Below are 12,999 nucleotides of genomic sequence, written 5' to 3' on the forward strand. Positions count from 1 at the left end.
AGTACTTCGCGTTGTTGGGCCCTGTCGTTTGGCCAACTTGATGACTTGCTGGATCCCGATTTGCATTTCCTCCGTTTATTGATGCAATGAAGCGGATTTCCACGCAGCCATATCCACTTCCTTGTCTCTGAATTGCCCATTTGGGAGCTTTCCCTATTTTCCTGTTGAGCTCCTGATCCTTTTCTTGTTGATTTGTGGGTGTTCTTTACAAATTACAGAGATTAAGCCCTCACTGGTTTATACAGGACACGTATTTTCTTTTTTTTTTTTTTTATAAAGATTTTATTTATTTATTTGACAGACAGAGACACAGCGAGAGAGGGAACACAAGCAGGGGGAGCGGGAGAGGGAGAAGCAGGCTCCCCGCGGAGCAGGGAGCAGATGCGGGGCTTGATCCCAGGACCCCGGGATCAGACGCTTAACGACTGAGCCACCCAGGCGCCCCCAAGGGCACGTATTTTCTATCCCGTGGCGTATCTTCTTATCTCTTGGTGGTATCGTGGCAATCAGAAATTCTCAATCAGGATACAGTCCCGGTTACCCATTTGTTTCTTCTTTCAAGAACAGCTCGTTTAGTGTTTTAGGAGCCCCTGGGTCACAGCAGGGTTTCAGTGCACTTTCTTCTGAAGGTTGTCAGGTCTTAGTCTGGAGCTGGTGACTGTGGTGTGAGGTAGGGACCGGATTCTAGGTCGTGTTCTTGTTTTATCGTTGGGGTTTTTGTGTGTTTTGTTGTTGTTTTGCCAATGAAGGCCTGGCTTTCCCCAGAGACCCCACTGCCTCCCGCGAGGGGCAGGGGCTCTGTCAGGGGGCCCCACGCGTGGCCAGACGGTAAAGCCCAGGCCTGTCGCAGGGCTCGGGCGCGCCGGGGCCGCCGCAGGTGCCAGTGAGGTCAAGCGGGAGCAGAAGGAAGACGAGGAGAACGCCTCGGTGGCCGACACCCCCGAGGAGGAGAGGAAGGAGCTGAAGCCGCCCCGGGCTCGGACCAGGTGCCCGCCCCCCCGCCCCCGCCCGGCCCGCCCGTCAGGACGCACGCACATGCACACGCACACGCACACGCTGCCCACCCTGCGAGGCCGTCGGCGGGCCCCCGCCCGCCCCCCCGCCTCACTGTCCCCCTCTGGCCCCCCCCGGGCCCCCCCCCCCCCGTAGCCCGGACGAGGACGAGGACGACCTTCTCCCCCCAGAGCAGAAGGCTGAGCGGGAGAAGGAGCGCCGCGTGGCCAATAACGCGCGGGAGCGGCTGCGGGTCCGAGACATCAATGAGGCTTTTAAGGAGCTGGGGCGCATGTGTCAGCTGCACCTCAACAGTGAGAAGCCCCAGACCAAACTGCTCATCCTGCACCAGGCCGTGTCGGTCATCCTGAATCTGGAGCAGCAGGTGCGAGGTCAGTGGGGGCGCCGCTCCCCTCCCCTGCCACCGCTGCCCTCGCTCTCCCCCCTTCCTGGAGCCAGCCTCCCCTGCTGCGACTGTCCCCCTCCTGCAGCGACGACCACCCCCCCCTGCTCTGAGCCCCCCCGCCACAGTCACTGTCCCCTCTCCGGCCACGGGGCCGCCCAGCGTGGCCCCAGTCTCCCCTCTGGAAATGGGAGGATGACACTCTTTGGACCCCTGGCTCTGCAGACCTGGGCATTTTGGCTCTGAATTCCATCCCTGGACCCCAGGCATGCCCGCCCACCCCAGCCCTCCTTTCTTGGGAAGGCTCTAGTCCTCTGGCTGAGGCCCCTGTGCCCCGGGGCCAGAGGCCGCTGTCGCTCTGAACAGACACATCCTTGTGGGGCCACTTCAGCCCATCGGCCCCCATCTACAAGTGGGGTCCCCCACCCCCGTTTTCCCAGGGCCGGGTGAGGATCCAGAAAGGCCCCCATGTGACTTGGCTCCCCAGCTCAGCTGCTTCCTTAACTAAGCCTCCCATGCCTGGCGCCCGTTAACCCCTTCTCTCCTGCAGCGCTGTCACTTGGGCCGGAGCTGGGGCCCTCGCCCCCCCGGCCTGCTGTGCCCTCAGCTCTGAGGGTTCCGTGTTTCCACGGTGGTGCGGGCACCCCGCCGGGTTCCCCGCGCCCGCCTCTCTGCTCTCTGCCTCCCGCACTCCACCCCCACCCCAGCGCATCCGTCCCTCCGCTTCCACGGCAGCCCCTCCTACCTCGCACTTGCTGCCCAAGCCCCGGATGGCAGGGCTGCGACCTTGGGGTCTTTCCTCCCCCAAAGCCCCCCAGTTGGGACTTGAGGGAAGAAAGGGGACCAAGGGGTGCACCAGCCTCAGGCCTGTCAGTTTGGTCTGCGCGCTTGTCCTGGGCTCCAGGGGCCGCCGCCGCCACCTGGCGGGATCCACTCAGGCCCAGGGGCGGGCGGGTGGGTGGGTGGACAAGGGCACAGTCTCCCCCTCCCCCCCACTGTGGGAGCAGGACAGGGCCCCCGGGAGCTGCTCACATGCAAGTGCCTCGGCTCGTCCTCCACCTCTGGGGCGCACACCAGGGCCGGGCCTTCACCCGCTCCATTTCCCGTTCCCCAGGACCACCAGGCGTGGCAGGTGTCCCATTGCCATTTGCCCCCATCCCGCTCAGGAGGAGACAGAGTGACTTGTGCAGAGCCACGTGGCTGTCAGTTGGTAGGGCCTGAGCCAGGGTTTGGACCTTGTGGGCAGGTGTCTGAGCATTCCAGAGTCCTGTGTGTGGCCGGGGCCCAGTACACAGCAGGTGCTCAGTAACTTCACTGCCCAGGGCAGATGGGGTGTTCACAGTAGTGACGAGAGGCCCGGGGAGCCGACGCTCCCCGCCCAGAGTGGGGGCCGCTGAGCGGTGCGCCTGGTGGCCATTCCACGTCCCGCGCTCGGGGTGGCTGGAGTCCAGGGCGGGCAGGGGCAGGCGTCGGGCCTTTGCCTCTTCTCTGCCTCTCCCACCCACACTGGTCGGGTCAGGCCTAGCACTCCCGTATCCAGCTGTGCCGAGCCGGGAAGATCATCCCAGGAGGGGCGCTGGGCCTCCCCTGCCCTCCCGGCCAATCCTTGCACATGTGGAACGGGCTCCACACAGAGTCCCAGATGGGGACTCAGGGCCCGCCCTCCCTGCCCTGGGAACAGTCCCACGGTGGTCTTCTCGGGGTGTCACCACACACACAGCCTTGCCTGTGGCCAGGCCGCAGGTGCACAGAGACAGGCACAGGGCACTGTGTGCGCAAGTGAGCACGCTGTCACACACACACACGCGCACGCACACAGTCCGCAGGCCCCGGCCTGCCCGCCCGCCCCGGCTGCTAACTAACAGAGGCCCCGGTGCTGTGACCCAGCAGTATGGAGGAGGTGCTGTCCCTGGAGGAGAAAGACCTGAGGGACCGGGAGAGGCGCATGGCCAATAACGCACGGGAGCGGGTGCGCGTGCGGGACATTAACGAGGCCTTCCGGGAGCTGGGGCGCATGTGCCAGATGCACCTCAAGTCGGACAAGGCACAGACCAAACTGCTCATCCTGCAGCAGGCCGTGCAGGTCATCCTGGGCCTGGAGCAGCAGGTGCGAGGTAGGCTTCCAGGCCAGGTGTCCCCCCCCCCCCTCCCGTCCCGGCCCCCCCCCCGCCCCCTCCCTGCGTGTAGGCTCCAGGCGCTCCGTCCACGTGTCAGTGGGAGCACTCGGACCACCGAACAGCAGTCTGCTCTTGATGGCCCCCTGCGCCCACCACCTCCCTAAGGGACCCTCTCCCACATTGCTCTCCCCCTCCCCCCAGAACGTAACCTGAACCCCAAAGCGGCTTGCTTGAAGCGGCGAGAAGAGGAGAAGGTGTCAGGTGTGGTCGGAGACCCCCAGATGGTGCTTTCGGCCGCCCACCCAGGCCTGAGCGAGGCCCACAACCCCGCGGGGCACATGTGAGGAGGGGCGCCGTGTAGGACCAGTGAGCCGGCCCGGTCCCTGCCGCACGCGTGCACGCCTGTGGTCAGCACTGAGCCCGCGCCATCCCGGGGGGGCTCCGAGGGGTGGGGGCTGCCCCTCCCCGGCCTCCAGTCCCCACCCCTGGGCCTCACTGCCTTGACACCTTGGGACTTTCCTGATGGATCCTGAAACTGCAGCCCGGGCCCAAAGGGGCAGTTTTGTTTTGTTTTGTTTGTAAACAAAACCGGAAAGCGAGCAAGATATACACTTTGTCAGAAAAGATGAAAAAATGCCTTAAGTAGAAAACGCGGGAGAGTCCGAACCTACCACTTGCCGGAAGGAGAAGCAAGAGGGCTTGCCTCGCGGAGCCGCCGTGAATCGTGCCTACGCCTGACCTGTGTCTTAAGGAAAATAAAGAACGTTAGTTAGATTTTTTTTAATGTATTAGGAAATTAGCAAGGAGGATGCCTTTGGTCTCTCTTTTTTTTTTAAGCTTTTTTGCATACGTTTTGTAAGCAACAAATTTTTTGTATAAAAGTCTCGTGTCTCTTGCTCTTTCTGCTGCTGTCTCTAGAACTGAGCGTTGCATTTCATGATCAACCAGATTATTAAAAGTTGTATTAAAAAGACCCACTGTAAACCTGAGGTCCCCCCGCTCTGGGAGCTGCTGGTCGCAGGGAGCGATGGCGGATGTTGTCTCCTCGTTGCTCTTTCAGAGGTCGGGTGGCTTCCTGGCTTCGTGTAGCTGGGGCGTGGTGGGCAGGCCTTGCCCTGGCGGGGCTTCTCCTTCCGGGGTCCCTTGCTCCATCCTCTTCCCCTCCCTTGGGAAGGGGGTGGGGGTGTCTGGAGGGAGGCAGTGCCCCTCCCACGTGGGACTGCCGAGGACCCCAGGCACTTCCCGACGGCCCTCGCACCCCACGAGCTGCACGTCTCCCCAAGTCGGGTTTTGTTGGGACTGACCTTTCTGGGCACAGGGACCATACCACAGGAGCATGATGTTGGGGGGCCTCCCCAGACACCCCGTCCTTCATTCCTTTGACCTGCGGACCTGGGCCTGTTCTCTGATCTCTGGCAGAGGGCCTGCAGACGACTCAGGGCCAGCACAGCAACCCCCACCCCAAGTTCCTCTGCCCCAAACCCGGAAGCCCCCAGGCTTTGCACCTCCTCATCTACAAAAGCAGGAGGGTGGGCCACATCCCAAGCGCAGCTCCTAGGCCTCCCCAGGTCCCCCGTCTGGTCTCATGTCGCCAGGCGGGACCAACCCCACGCAGGACTGCCCCAGGCTTAAACTGAAGGTCCCTGCAGGCCCAGGGTCACCAGAGGACAGGTGTCCCCCAGCTGTGGGGTCAGGCCTGCTGGGCTGGGCTCCTTCGCTCCGTAACACAACCCCTACCCCCGCACACACACAGGCCTCAGGGACCCTAGGTGGCCGCATTCACTCCCGCACGCCAGCTGGCCTGACGTCCACCCGGGGCCTCCCCACCTTCCGCAGCAGTGGGCTGCCTGCGGCCCTCCAACCCCGTGACTGGCTCTCCCCCAGGCCAGGGAGCGGGGCACCGCAAGGGAAGCGCCAGGCGGGAACTGCGAGCTGCCTCCCAGGCCCCGAGGTCACCTGGGTCCTCCCCTTGGGCCTGCTGCCACCCCCCCCCCCAGACCGGTCAGCGGGCAGTGAGGAGCCAGTGGCTGGCGAGGGGCTCCCTGGTGACTGCCCCGGTCTGTGTGGGTCTGGTGGGTCCTGCCTCTGTGTCCCTCTCACTCGGCTTCTGGTCTTACACGGAGCCTCTGCCCCCCGCCCCCCACCCCCAGCTACTACGCCCGTAAGTGGCCCTGGGGGCCGGGAGGAGCCAGTAGTATGGGAAAACTGTGCCAAGTGCCTCAAGGTAACAGGTTTTCAAACAAAACTTTTAAGAAAAAAAATTTCACACAAGTGTCAACGCGGCGGGCTGGATTCTTCGGGATGTTTTAAGGGAGCCTCTCCAGAGGGGACCTGGAGACCTGTGTATCATGGCACCGTAGCATAAAGGTGACATCGTATGGCCACACGCTGTCCCCTGCACCTTTCAGCTGCGGTGTGCTTCCAGGCGGGAAGGGGCTGCCACGGCAGGTAGGGGGCACGGGGTTCTGCAGCACACGCAGGCGCAGAGGCCTTGGCCCTGGGTCTGAGTCTCTGGGGGCAGCGGCCACGGAGTCCACACTCAGGGATGGGGCCTCAAACCACCGAGATTTATTCTCTCTCGTTCCGGGGCCAGGCGTCCCAGATCCAAGTGTGGCGGGGCCGCGCACCCTCCGCAGGCTCCAGGGCACGGTCCCTCCTGCCTCTCCCAGCTCCCGAGGCCCCAGGCGTCCCTCGGCGTGCGGTCACATCGCCCCAGTGCCTGCCTCGGTGGCACGTGGCTGCGTCCCTGTGCGTCTGCGTCCAGATTTCCCCCTTCCGAGGACACCAATCGCTGCAGCACGGCCTCCCCCCTCCTGTACGGCCTCATCTGAACTGACTGTACTTGCGAAGGTCCTGTATCCAAATAAGGTCCCATTCACAGGTCCCGGGGGGCAGGACTTGAGCGTCTCTTTGGGGGACAGACACAACGGTGGTTTGACTGGGCCCACGGCGAGCAAAGCCAGCAGTCACAGAGTGACAGGGAGGGGCCCATGGTGATTCCACGTTCTAGAACCAAAGCGCCTCGGGTCAGGCGGGGAACCCGCACTTGTACTAAGGGGTCCTGGGGGTCTGGACATGGGACCGGCTCACGGGGGAAAGCCACTCCCTGAGAGGCTGCCTGTTAATTTTTAGTTAATAATATGCCAAAGCCCACGGAATTATGCACATTAAGTGTGTAAATGGGATGGTGTGTGAATGCCATCAAAAAAGGTGTTTATGGGCGCCTGGGTGGCTCAGTCAGTTACCCAACTGCTTCAGCTCCTGATCCCAGGGTCCCAGGATCGGGCCCCGAGTCGGGCTCCCTGCTCAGCGGGGAGTCTGCTGCTCCCTCTGACCCTCCCCCCCTCGTGCTCGCTCTCTCTCATTCTCTCTCAAATAAATAAAATCTTTAAAGGTGTTCATTTTTTAATTTTTTTAAGATTTTATTTTTAACTCATCTCCACATCCAACACAGGGCTCGAACTCATAACCCCGAGATCGAGAGTCCCATGCTCTTCCCAATGGGCCAGTTGGTAGCCTCGCAAAAAAAGGTGTTTAAAAATAGATTACAACGGTGCTAAAATCTCCCTTCAGTGAGGCATCCCCTCCCTATCCCAGCAAGGATCCGCTCTGTGGAAATTTCTGGAAGGAGCATCTCCTTGGCCCTGCTCAGGGAACTGCAGGGGCAGGGACCGGATGGAAACTCGGTGCAAAGGGTGTGCCCACGTCTTGGCGGCAGCGATGGTGTCCTGAGCATATTCGAAGGGTGCAGGTCACTGTGTGCTTGTCACAGACCTTCTGCCGGCCCCCAGCCAGCCCTCTGAGCCCTCCTGCTCGGGCCTGCCACGAACCCCACGCGGCCCTGCCACCCCCGGCCAGGGCAGACAGCGACAGCCCCGCGGTGCTGCGGTGCGACGGGGGGGGGGGGGGGGGCCTCTGAAAGAGCAAGCCCACATCCAACCCTGCAACCGGGGATCCGGGCCTTACTCAGGAAGGGGGCCTTTGCAGGTGTAATTCCAGATCCTGAGATGAGCTCATCCTGAAGTAGGAGGGGCCCCAAATCAATGACAAGCATCCTGATAAGAGAGAGGAGATGCCATGCGACAAAGGCGGAGCTGGGAGGGACAGCGGGAGCGCAGCCCTGTGACACTCGCATGGGGGGCTTGCGGCCTTCACGGTGGGGACAGCGTGAAACCCTGTTGTTTCAAGCCACCCAGCGTGCAGCTGTCACCGTGACCATGGGGAACAGGGAGCGTGTGTGTCCTTCCTAAAGCGGTAAAACGCCCCAGTACAGCAGGAACCCCACGCCTCACTGGCAGGAACATGAACAGGTGCAACTCCTCCAGAACAGTTTGGCTGGCGGACCCCTGGGCGCCTGACACCGACCTCACCTTCTATAGCAGGTACACCTCCGTTTAAAAAAAAAGCTGGGTAGTTTTGTCCACGGTTCAACACAGGCTCCCCGCTGTGAGCCAGCTGGCCACCCAGAATCCTCTCCGGAGGGATGAAGACACACGTCCACGCAAAGACCTGGGCAGGGCTATTCATGGGCCACAGCTGTGATCGCCGAAACCTGGAAACAACCCGAATGCCCTCCAGCAGGCGAGCGGGTCAGCACACAGGTCTGCCCCTCTGTGGAAGGAAGGCACCAGGGACTCTCAGAATTAACTGTGCTGCATGGGAACAGCCAGACACCAAGGAGAACACACTGTATGCCTCCCTGTATAGAAAAGTCTAATAATGCAGGTGGACCGACCGGAGACAGCAGATGAGTGCTTGCGGGGGCCAGGAGGGGGTGGGCGAGGGTCCAGAGGGGCAGGAGGAAACGCCAGTGGGCACCCCGGCTGTCCCAGTGGCAGTTCCATGGGCACACACATGTCCAAAGACCAAGCTGTACGTGTTCAGTACATGCCTCTGCTCCATTTCCACAGGAGGCCCAGGAGAACCAGCCTCAGGGTATCTTCCACCATTATCAGGAAAGAGGTGCCATCTTCCTTCGAGGGCTGCTGGAATGCTGACCTAGAGTTTCCACATGCCACTGCTCAGAGAGAGCTCACCAGAGAGCAAGGACAACAAAGGCAAGAAGAGCTGAGAGATGCAGAGAGAGATTCGTGATAATATTGCTAGGTTCCTAGATCCAGCCGTGCCTGAAGCCATCCAACATGCCACATAACTTCTTTTCTCTTGGGGGCACCTGGGTGGCTCAGCCGTTAAGCGTCTGCCTTCGGCTCAGGTCATGATCCCAGGGTCCTGGGATCGAGCCCCACATCGGGCTTCCTGCTCGGCGGGAAGCCTGTTTCTCCCTCTCCCGCTCCCCCTGCTTGTGTTCCCTCTCTCACTGTGTCTCTCTCTGTCAAATAAATAAATAAAATCTTAAAACAAAACAAAAACTTCTTTTCTCTTAAACTGGTTTTCGTATTTTATCACTGCAAAGGAAAACATTCTGCCTTATGAGCTGAAATACATTAAGCAGAAGGAGCAACGAGGCAGGGCATTAGGAACTGCTTGGATCCAGGACCTGCAGCCTGCAGGCCTCTATGACCATCTCCACTCATTTTTTTTTTTTTTAAGATTTTATTTATTGACTTGAGACAGAGAGAGATAGAAAGAATGAGCGGGGGGAGGGGCAGAGGAAGAGGGAGAGAGAATCCCAAGCCGACTCCGCGCTGAGTGCAGAGCCCAACCTGGGGCTCATCTCACTACCCTGAGATCACGACCTGAGCAGAAACCCAGAGTCCGATGCTTAACTGACTGACAAGCAGCTCTGGTGCCCCGACCGTGGGCTCTGACTGTCGGTGCCGGGACCCACCCGCGGTGAGTGCCCGGGGCCAGGTCAGCACCTGCAGCCCCTCCTCCCCCCACCCCCGGGAACTGCCACCCTGCAGGAAACGGAGGCGCAGATGCCAGGAGGCGAGCAAGACGGGGCAGCGGCCGGGGCTTACCTCCGAGGCTTACCTCCGGGCCTGCACCCGATGCTGGGGCCCCAGAGGCAGTGACGGCGGCAGGCGAGGCTCCGCCCGCCCCGGCGGTCCGTCCACTAGCGGAACCGGGCCCTCCGCGTTGGCTCCAGGAGCCAGGCCTCCGAGCGACGGCTCCCGGGGAGCACACGGAGGCGGGGAAGCACGGCCAGCGGCCCCAGAGGCGGCTTCCGATCGCACCCTTCCCTCCGTGCGACTCCGGCCGAGTTCCTTCCCCGCCGGGCCTCAGTTTCCCTAACTGCAAATACAGCCTTGGCTTGTGGTAAAGACCCAAAATCACCAGCCAAGTGTCGGGGGTTGTGCTCAGCTGCCGCAGGCTGCGCCGCTGGGGGCCACCCTGGCCGCCGGCGAGGGGACATCACCCGCGTCGCGGGGCCTCGCGCTCAGAAGAGCCCCCCCGCCCCCCAAGACATGCCCACTCTCGGGCGCATCTAACGACTTCCGACCCTCCCCGGAAATGACTGCAAGGTTTTCCGGGTCTGCGCGCGCAACAACCGCTGCCGCCCGTCGCCAAACGGGCAGCTCGCTCGGGGCGGGGGCCTCCCCGTGCGCCTGCGCGCTGCCGCCGCCGCGCCTGCGTAGTGTGGCCGGGAGGCCCCCGGGGTCACCCTGAGCTGGGGACCGCGCCGCGATGCTGAGCAGGTTTCTGGGCCCGCGGTACCGTGAGCTGGCCAAAAACTGGTGAGCATGTGCTCCCGGCCCCCGCCGTCCGCAGTCGGCACCCGTTGTGCTACCGGGTCCCAGATGGGACGGGCGCAGAGCGGCGGGTCCGGCGCGCACTTACGAGCCAGCTCCTCTCCGCTACCTGGACGGACTGACTCGGCCGCCGTCTGTCTGTCCAGCGCCTTCGGCTCTGGCTCCCCGGGGCCGACCAGGACGGCGGGGAAGGCTCCTGGGACGTTACTGACCCTCGGAGCCGGGGTGCCCGCCGAGGCGCCAGGTGGGGTGGCGGGGGCCGCGGCTGTCACTGGGGAGACAGGCGGGGGGCGTGGTGGTGGTTCGTCGTCTGTGGAAGTGGCGATGGCAGCCCTCCCGGTCCAGCGTCCCAGGCACGTGGCTGACCCCGACCGTGATCGGGGTCCGTATATCGCCGGCCATCGGCCCTCCAGTGGTCAGCCGTGGCTGCAGGACAGGTGGCCCCGCACAGCTTCAAACCACAAACACGTATTCCCTCGCAGTTTGTGTGGGTCAGGAGCGCGGGCACACCCGAGCTGGGCCCACCACACCGGCTTAGGAGGCTGCAGTCTCCTCCAAAGGCTCTTTTGAGGGGGGGTCTTTCCAAGAGCAAGTATGTGATCGTTGGCGGACCCCCTGTAGGGCAGCTCAGGTGGCAGCCGGCTTCCCGCAGAGTAGGAGCAAGCCAGAGCACCTGTGCTGGAAGCTTGTGCTCCTAAGGTCACCTGTGCGAGTCTCACTCATTAGAGACCAGAGACTGGGTCCTGCTCACACTCCGAGGGAGGAGGTGCACCGGGCGTGAGCATCAGGGGGAATTGTTGGAGCCACTGTGGATTCTAACCAATCACAGGACATAAGTGAGGGGTGGTCGTCCTGGGTGAAAGCGAGACTCAGCTCCGTTATGCACTATGCAGCTGTGTGTCATTGGGGAGGTGGCCTGCCCTTCCTGTGCTGTGTGCTCCTATAAGACCCAGACCCTGACACCTCCCTCAGTCCCACAGCTGTCCCTGGTCAGCTGTAAACTGCATAGTTGGGGCCTGCATGCAGACATTACCTGTTGTGAATGGGTGCTTATGAGCTTGGGTTGTTTAAATTTTCTTTTGAGCAAATTCCTCAAAAAAAAAAAAAAAAACCTCCAGAAGATTCTCATGTGAAAGCAGGTGAGAGTGAAGTTGCCTCAGGGTCTCCTGCTTTGTGCCCAAACACTGGGCAGGAGGGGTGGGTGTGTGGTGGGCGCTGCATAAATGGAAGCTTGGCGTGGGAGGGAGAGAGACCCAGAGATGCAGCTGGAAGGGTGACCCCTGAGCAGGACCTGACCCCTGCTGTTCTTTGGCAGGATGCCCACAGCAGGCATGTGGGGCGCCGTGGGCACTGTGGGGCTGGTGTGGGCCACGGACTGGCGGCTGATTCTGGACTGGGTGCCCTACATCAACGGCAAGTTTAAGAAGGACGATTAAACTGACTCTCCTCGGACCCCTCTGGTAAGTTTTGGCGGCTGTTAGCAGGTGAATCCTATGATGCCCACATGGCTGAGGGCTGGGGCTTCCATGAGGCTGGTTCTCCACGCCCCCAGAGCTAGGGTGGTAGGTCTGGGAGGCTCACTTGGACTATTCACCTGGGAGAATCTTGCCTGTCAACACAAAGCTGCCAACCAGCATCCCTGGTTTGTGGGCCTGGGGAATGGGCAGTGGCCCAGGGCGCTCCATCCTGGAGGCCGACTGCACCCCACATCCCAATCTGCCCAGGCCTGGGTGTGACAGAGGGGTGCCCCATTTTATAAATGGGGAAAGTGGAAGCTGACCCACAGCTGCTGGCCTCCCAGGGGTTGCTGCGTGAGCCGTAACGACCCCTTGGACTCTTCCATTTGTCTCTTGACGTGACTGTCCACTGCGCCGACCACGATAGGCCAGAGTGCACGTGCCTCTTGCATTTCCATTCTACAGATGGGCCCCAGGCCATGACGCAGCTAAGCAGTCTAGCTGGACTTGATTTTGGAGCCTGGCTGCAGTGTGTGTAGCTCCTCATCACTTAGCTCCTCCCTCTTACAAGAACGGGAGCCAGGAGCCTTGTGCTCACCCTGCCTTGTCTCCCATCCAGGTGTCTGCTGATGCTGTCTCCCGTGGGAGCCCCTGCAGTGCCTGGACCAGCCCCCACCCTCAGGATGGGCCTCAAGGAAAGGACAGCATGACTGAGGACTCTGTTTCTGAGAATAGCTTTTATGTTTGAATGCACACAGCATTAAACCTTGCTCTGAAACCTGCCGCGCCTGAACATGGTCATGCTAGGGACTTGGTTATCTTGACTGCAGCCGTGGTGGTGTGAGTGACCCAGGGGTCCGTGGCTGTGGCAGAAATTGATCACTTACGGTGTTTAATGTGTAACACCTGTACAGGGTGTTTATCACCACCTTGAGAAGTCACCTCACAACTTAGGGGTGTCAAACAGCAAATATCCGTTACCTATCGATTTCTGTGGGCGAGAATTTAGGAGTAACTTAGCTGCACGGTCCTGGCTCCGGATCACTCATGAGGATGCAGTCACGGTGTCAGCTGCGGCTGCCTCATGAGAAGGCTGGACTGGGGCGGGAGGAGCCGTTCGTGCGGGCACCCTCGTGGGGCTGCTGGTGGGAGGGAGGCCTCAGCTCCCCACTGCGTGGGCCTCTCCGTGGGGCTGCTGGAGCCGCCTTGCGTCTTTGCGGGTGGAAGCCACATGTCTTATGACCTTCCCCCAGAAGTCTTGCACCATCACTTTCTCCACATTCTGTTAGAAAACACATCCCCACATCCAGCCCACACTCAAGGGAACGAGAACTTGGCTCTGTTTTGAAAGGAAAAACATCAGAAGTTGTAGAAAA

At 61.2% G+C, this 12,999-nt stretch overlaps 2 protein-coding genes and 1 long non-coding RNA gene across 26 annotated transcripts in view; 2 read left to right on the forward strand and 1 right to left on the reverse strand.

Moving 5' to 3' along the window:
• The window catches only part of TCF3 (transcription factor 3), a 32,934-nt gene extending 28,448 nt beyond the window's left edge, over positions 1–4,486 (forward strand). For 2 of the 16 annotated variants that reach the window (XM_025861155.1, XM_025861156.1), the window contains exons 17-19: positions 851–986; positions 1,150–1,385; positions 3,715–4,486. In XM_025861155.1, the coding sequence (XP_025716940.1) occupies positions 851–986; positions 1,150–1,385; positions 3,715–3,857 (515 nt within the window). In that variant the 3' untranslated portion in view covers positions 3,858–4,486. Of the gene's footprint in view, positions 1–850; positions 987–1,149; positions 1,386–3,283; positions 3,511–3,714 lie in introns of those variants that run through there. The other 14 variants (XM_025861157.1, XM_025861158.1, XM_025861163.2 and 11 more) reach the window with 14 other exon arrangements.
• Positions 301–9,931, reverse strand: LOC112815367 (uncharacterized). Of its 9 annotated transcripts, none has more exons than XR_012376629.1 (6): positions 9,435–9,931; positions 7,480–8,580; positions 5,783–6,519; positions 4,499–4,937; positions 4,185–4,258; positions 301–658 (listed from the first exon to the last, which is right to left on the reverse strand). It is a non-coding gene; the product is annotated as an uncharacterized lncRNA (long non-coding RNA). The 9 variants fall into 9 exon arrangements; XR_012376626.1 differs by having other exon boundaries at positions 4,499–4,700; positions 4,818–6,519; positions 9,435–9,883; XR_012376631.1 differs by adding an exon at positions 2,429–2,663 and having other exon boundaries at positions 4,499–6,519; positions 9,435–9,883.
• Positions 9,932–9,994: 63 nt separating this feature from the next.
• On the forward strand, positions 9,995–12,406 carry UQCR11 (ubiquinol-cytochrome c reductase, complex III subunit XI). Its single transcript, XM_025861289.2, has 3 exons — positions 9,995–10,151; positions 11,482–11,626; positions 12,243–12,406. Exons 1-2 carry the CDS (start codon positions 10,102–10,104, stop codon positions 11,600–11,602), a joined length of 171 nt encoding a protein of 56 aa, XP_025717074.1. The 5' UTR covers positions 9,995–10,101; the 3' UTR covers positions 11,603–11,626; positions 12,243–12,406.
• The last annotated feature ends 593 nt before the right edge of the window (positions 12,407–12,999 follow it).

Source organism: Callorhinus ursinus, unplaced genomic scaffold (assembly GCF_003265705.2).
Source record: "Callorhinus ursinus isolate GAN/ISIS: 27379988/994484 unplaced genomic scaffold, GSC_fseal_2.0 scaffold77, whole genome shotgun sequence".
NCBI lineage: Eukaryota > Metazoa > Chordata > Mammalia > Carnivora > Otariidae > Callorhinus > Callorhinus ursinus.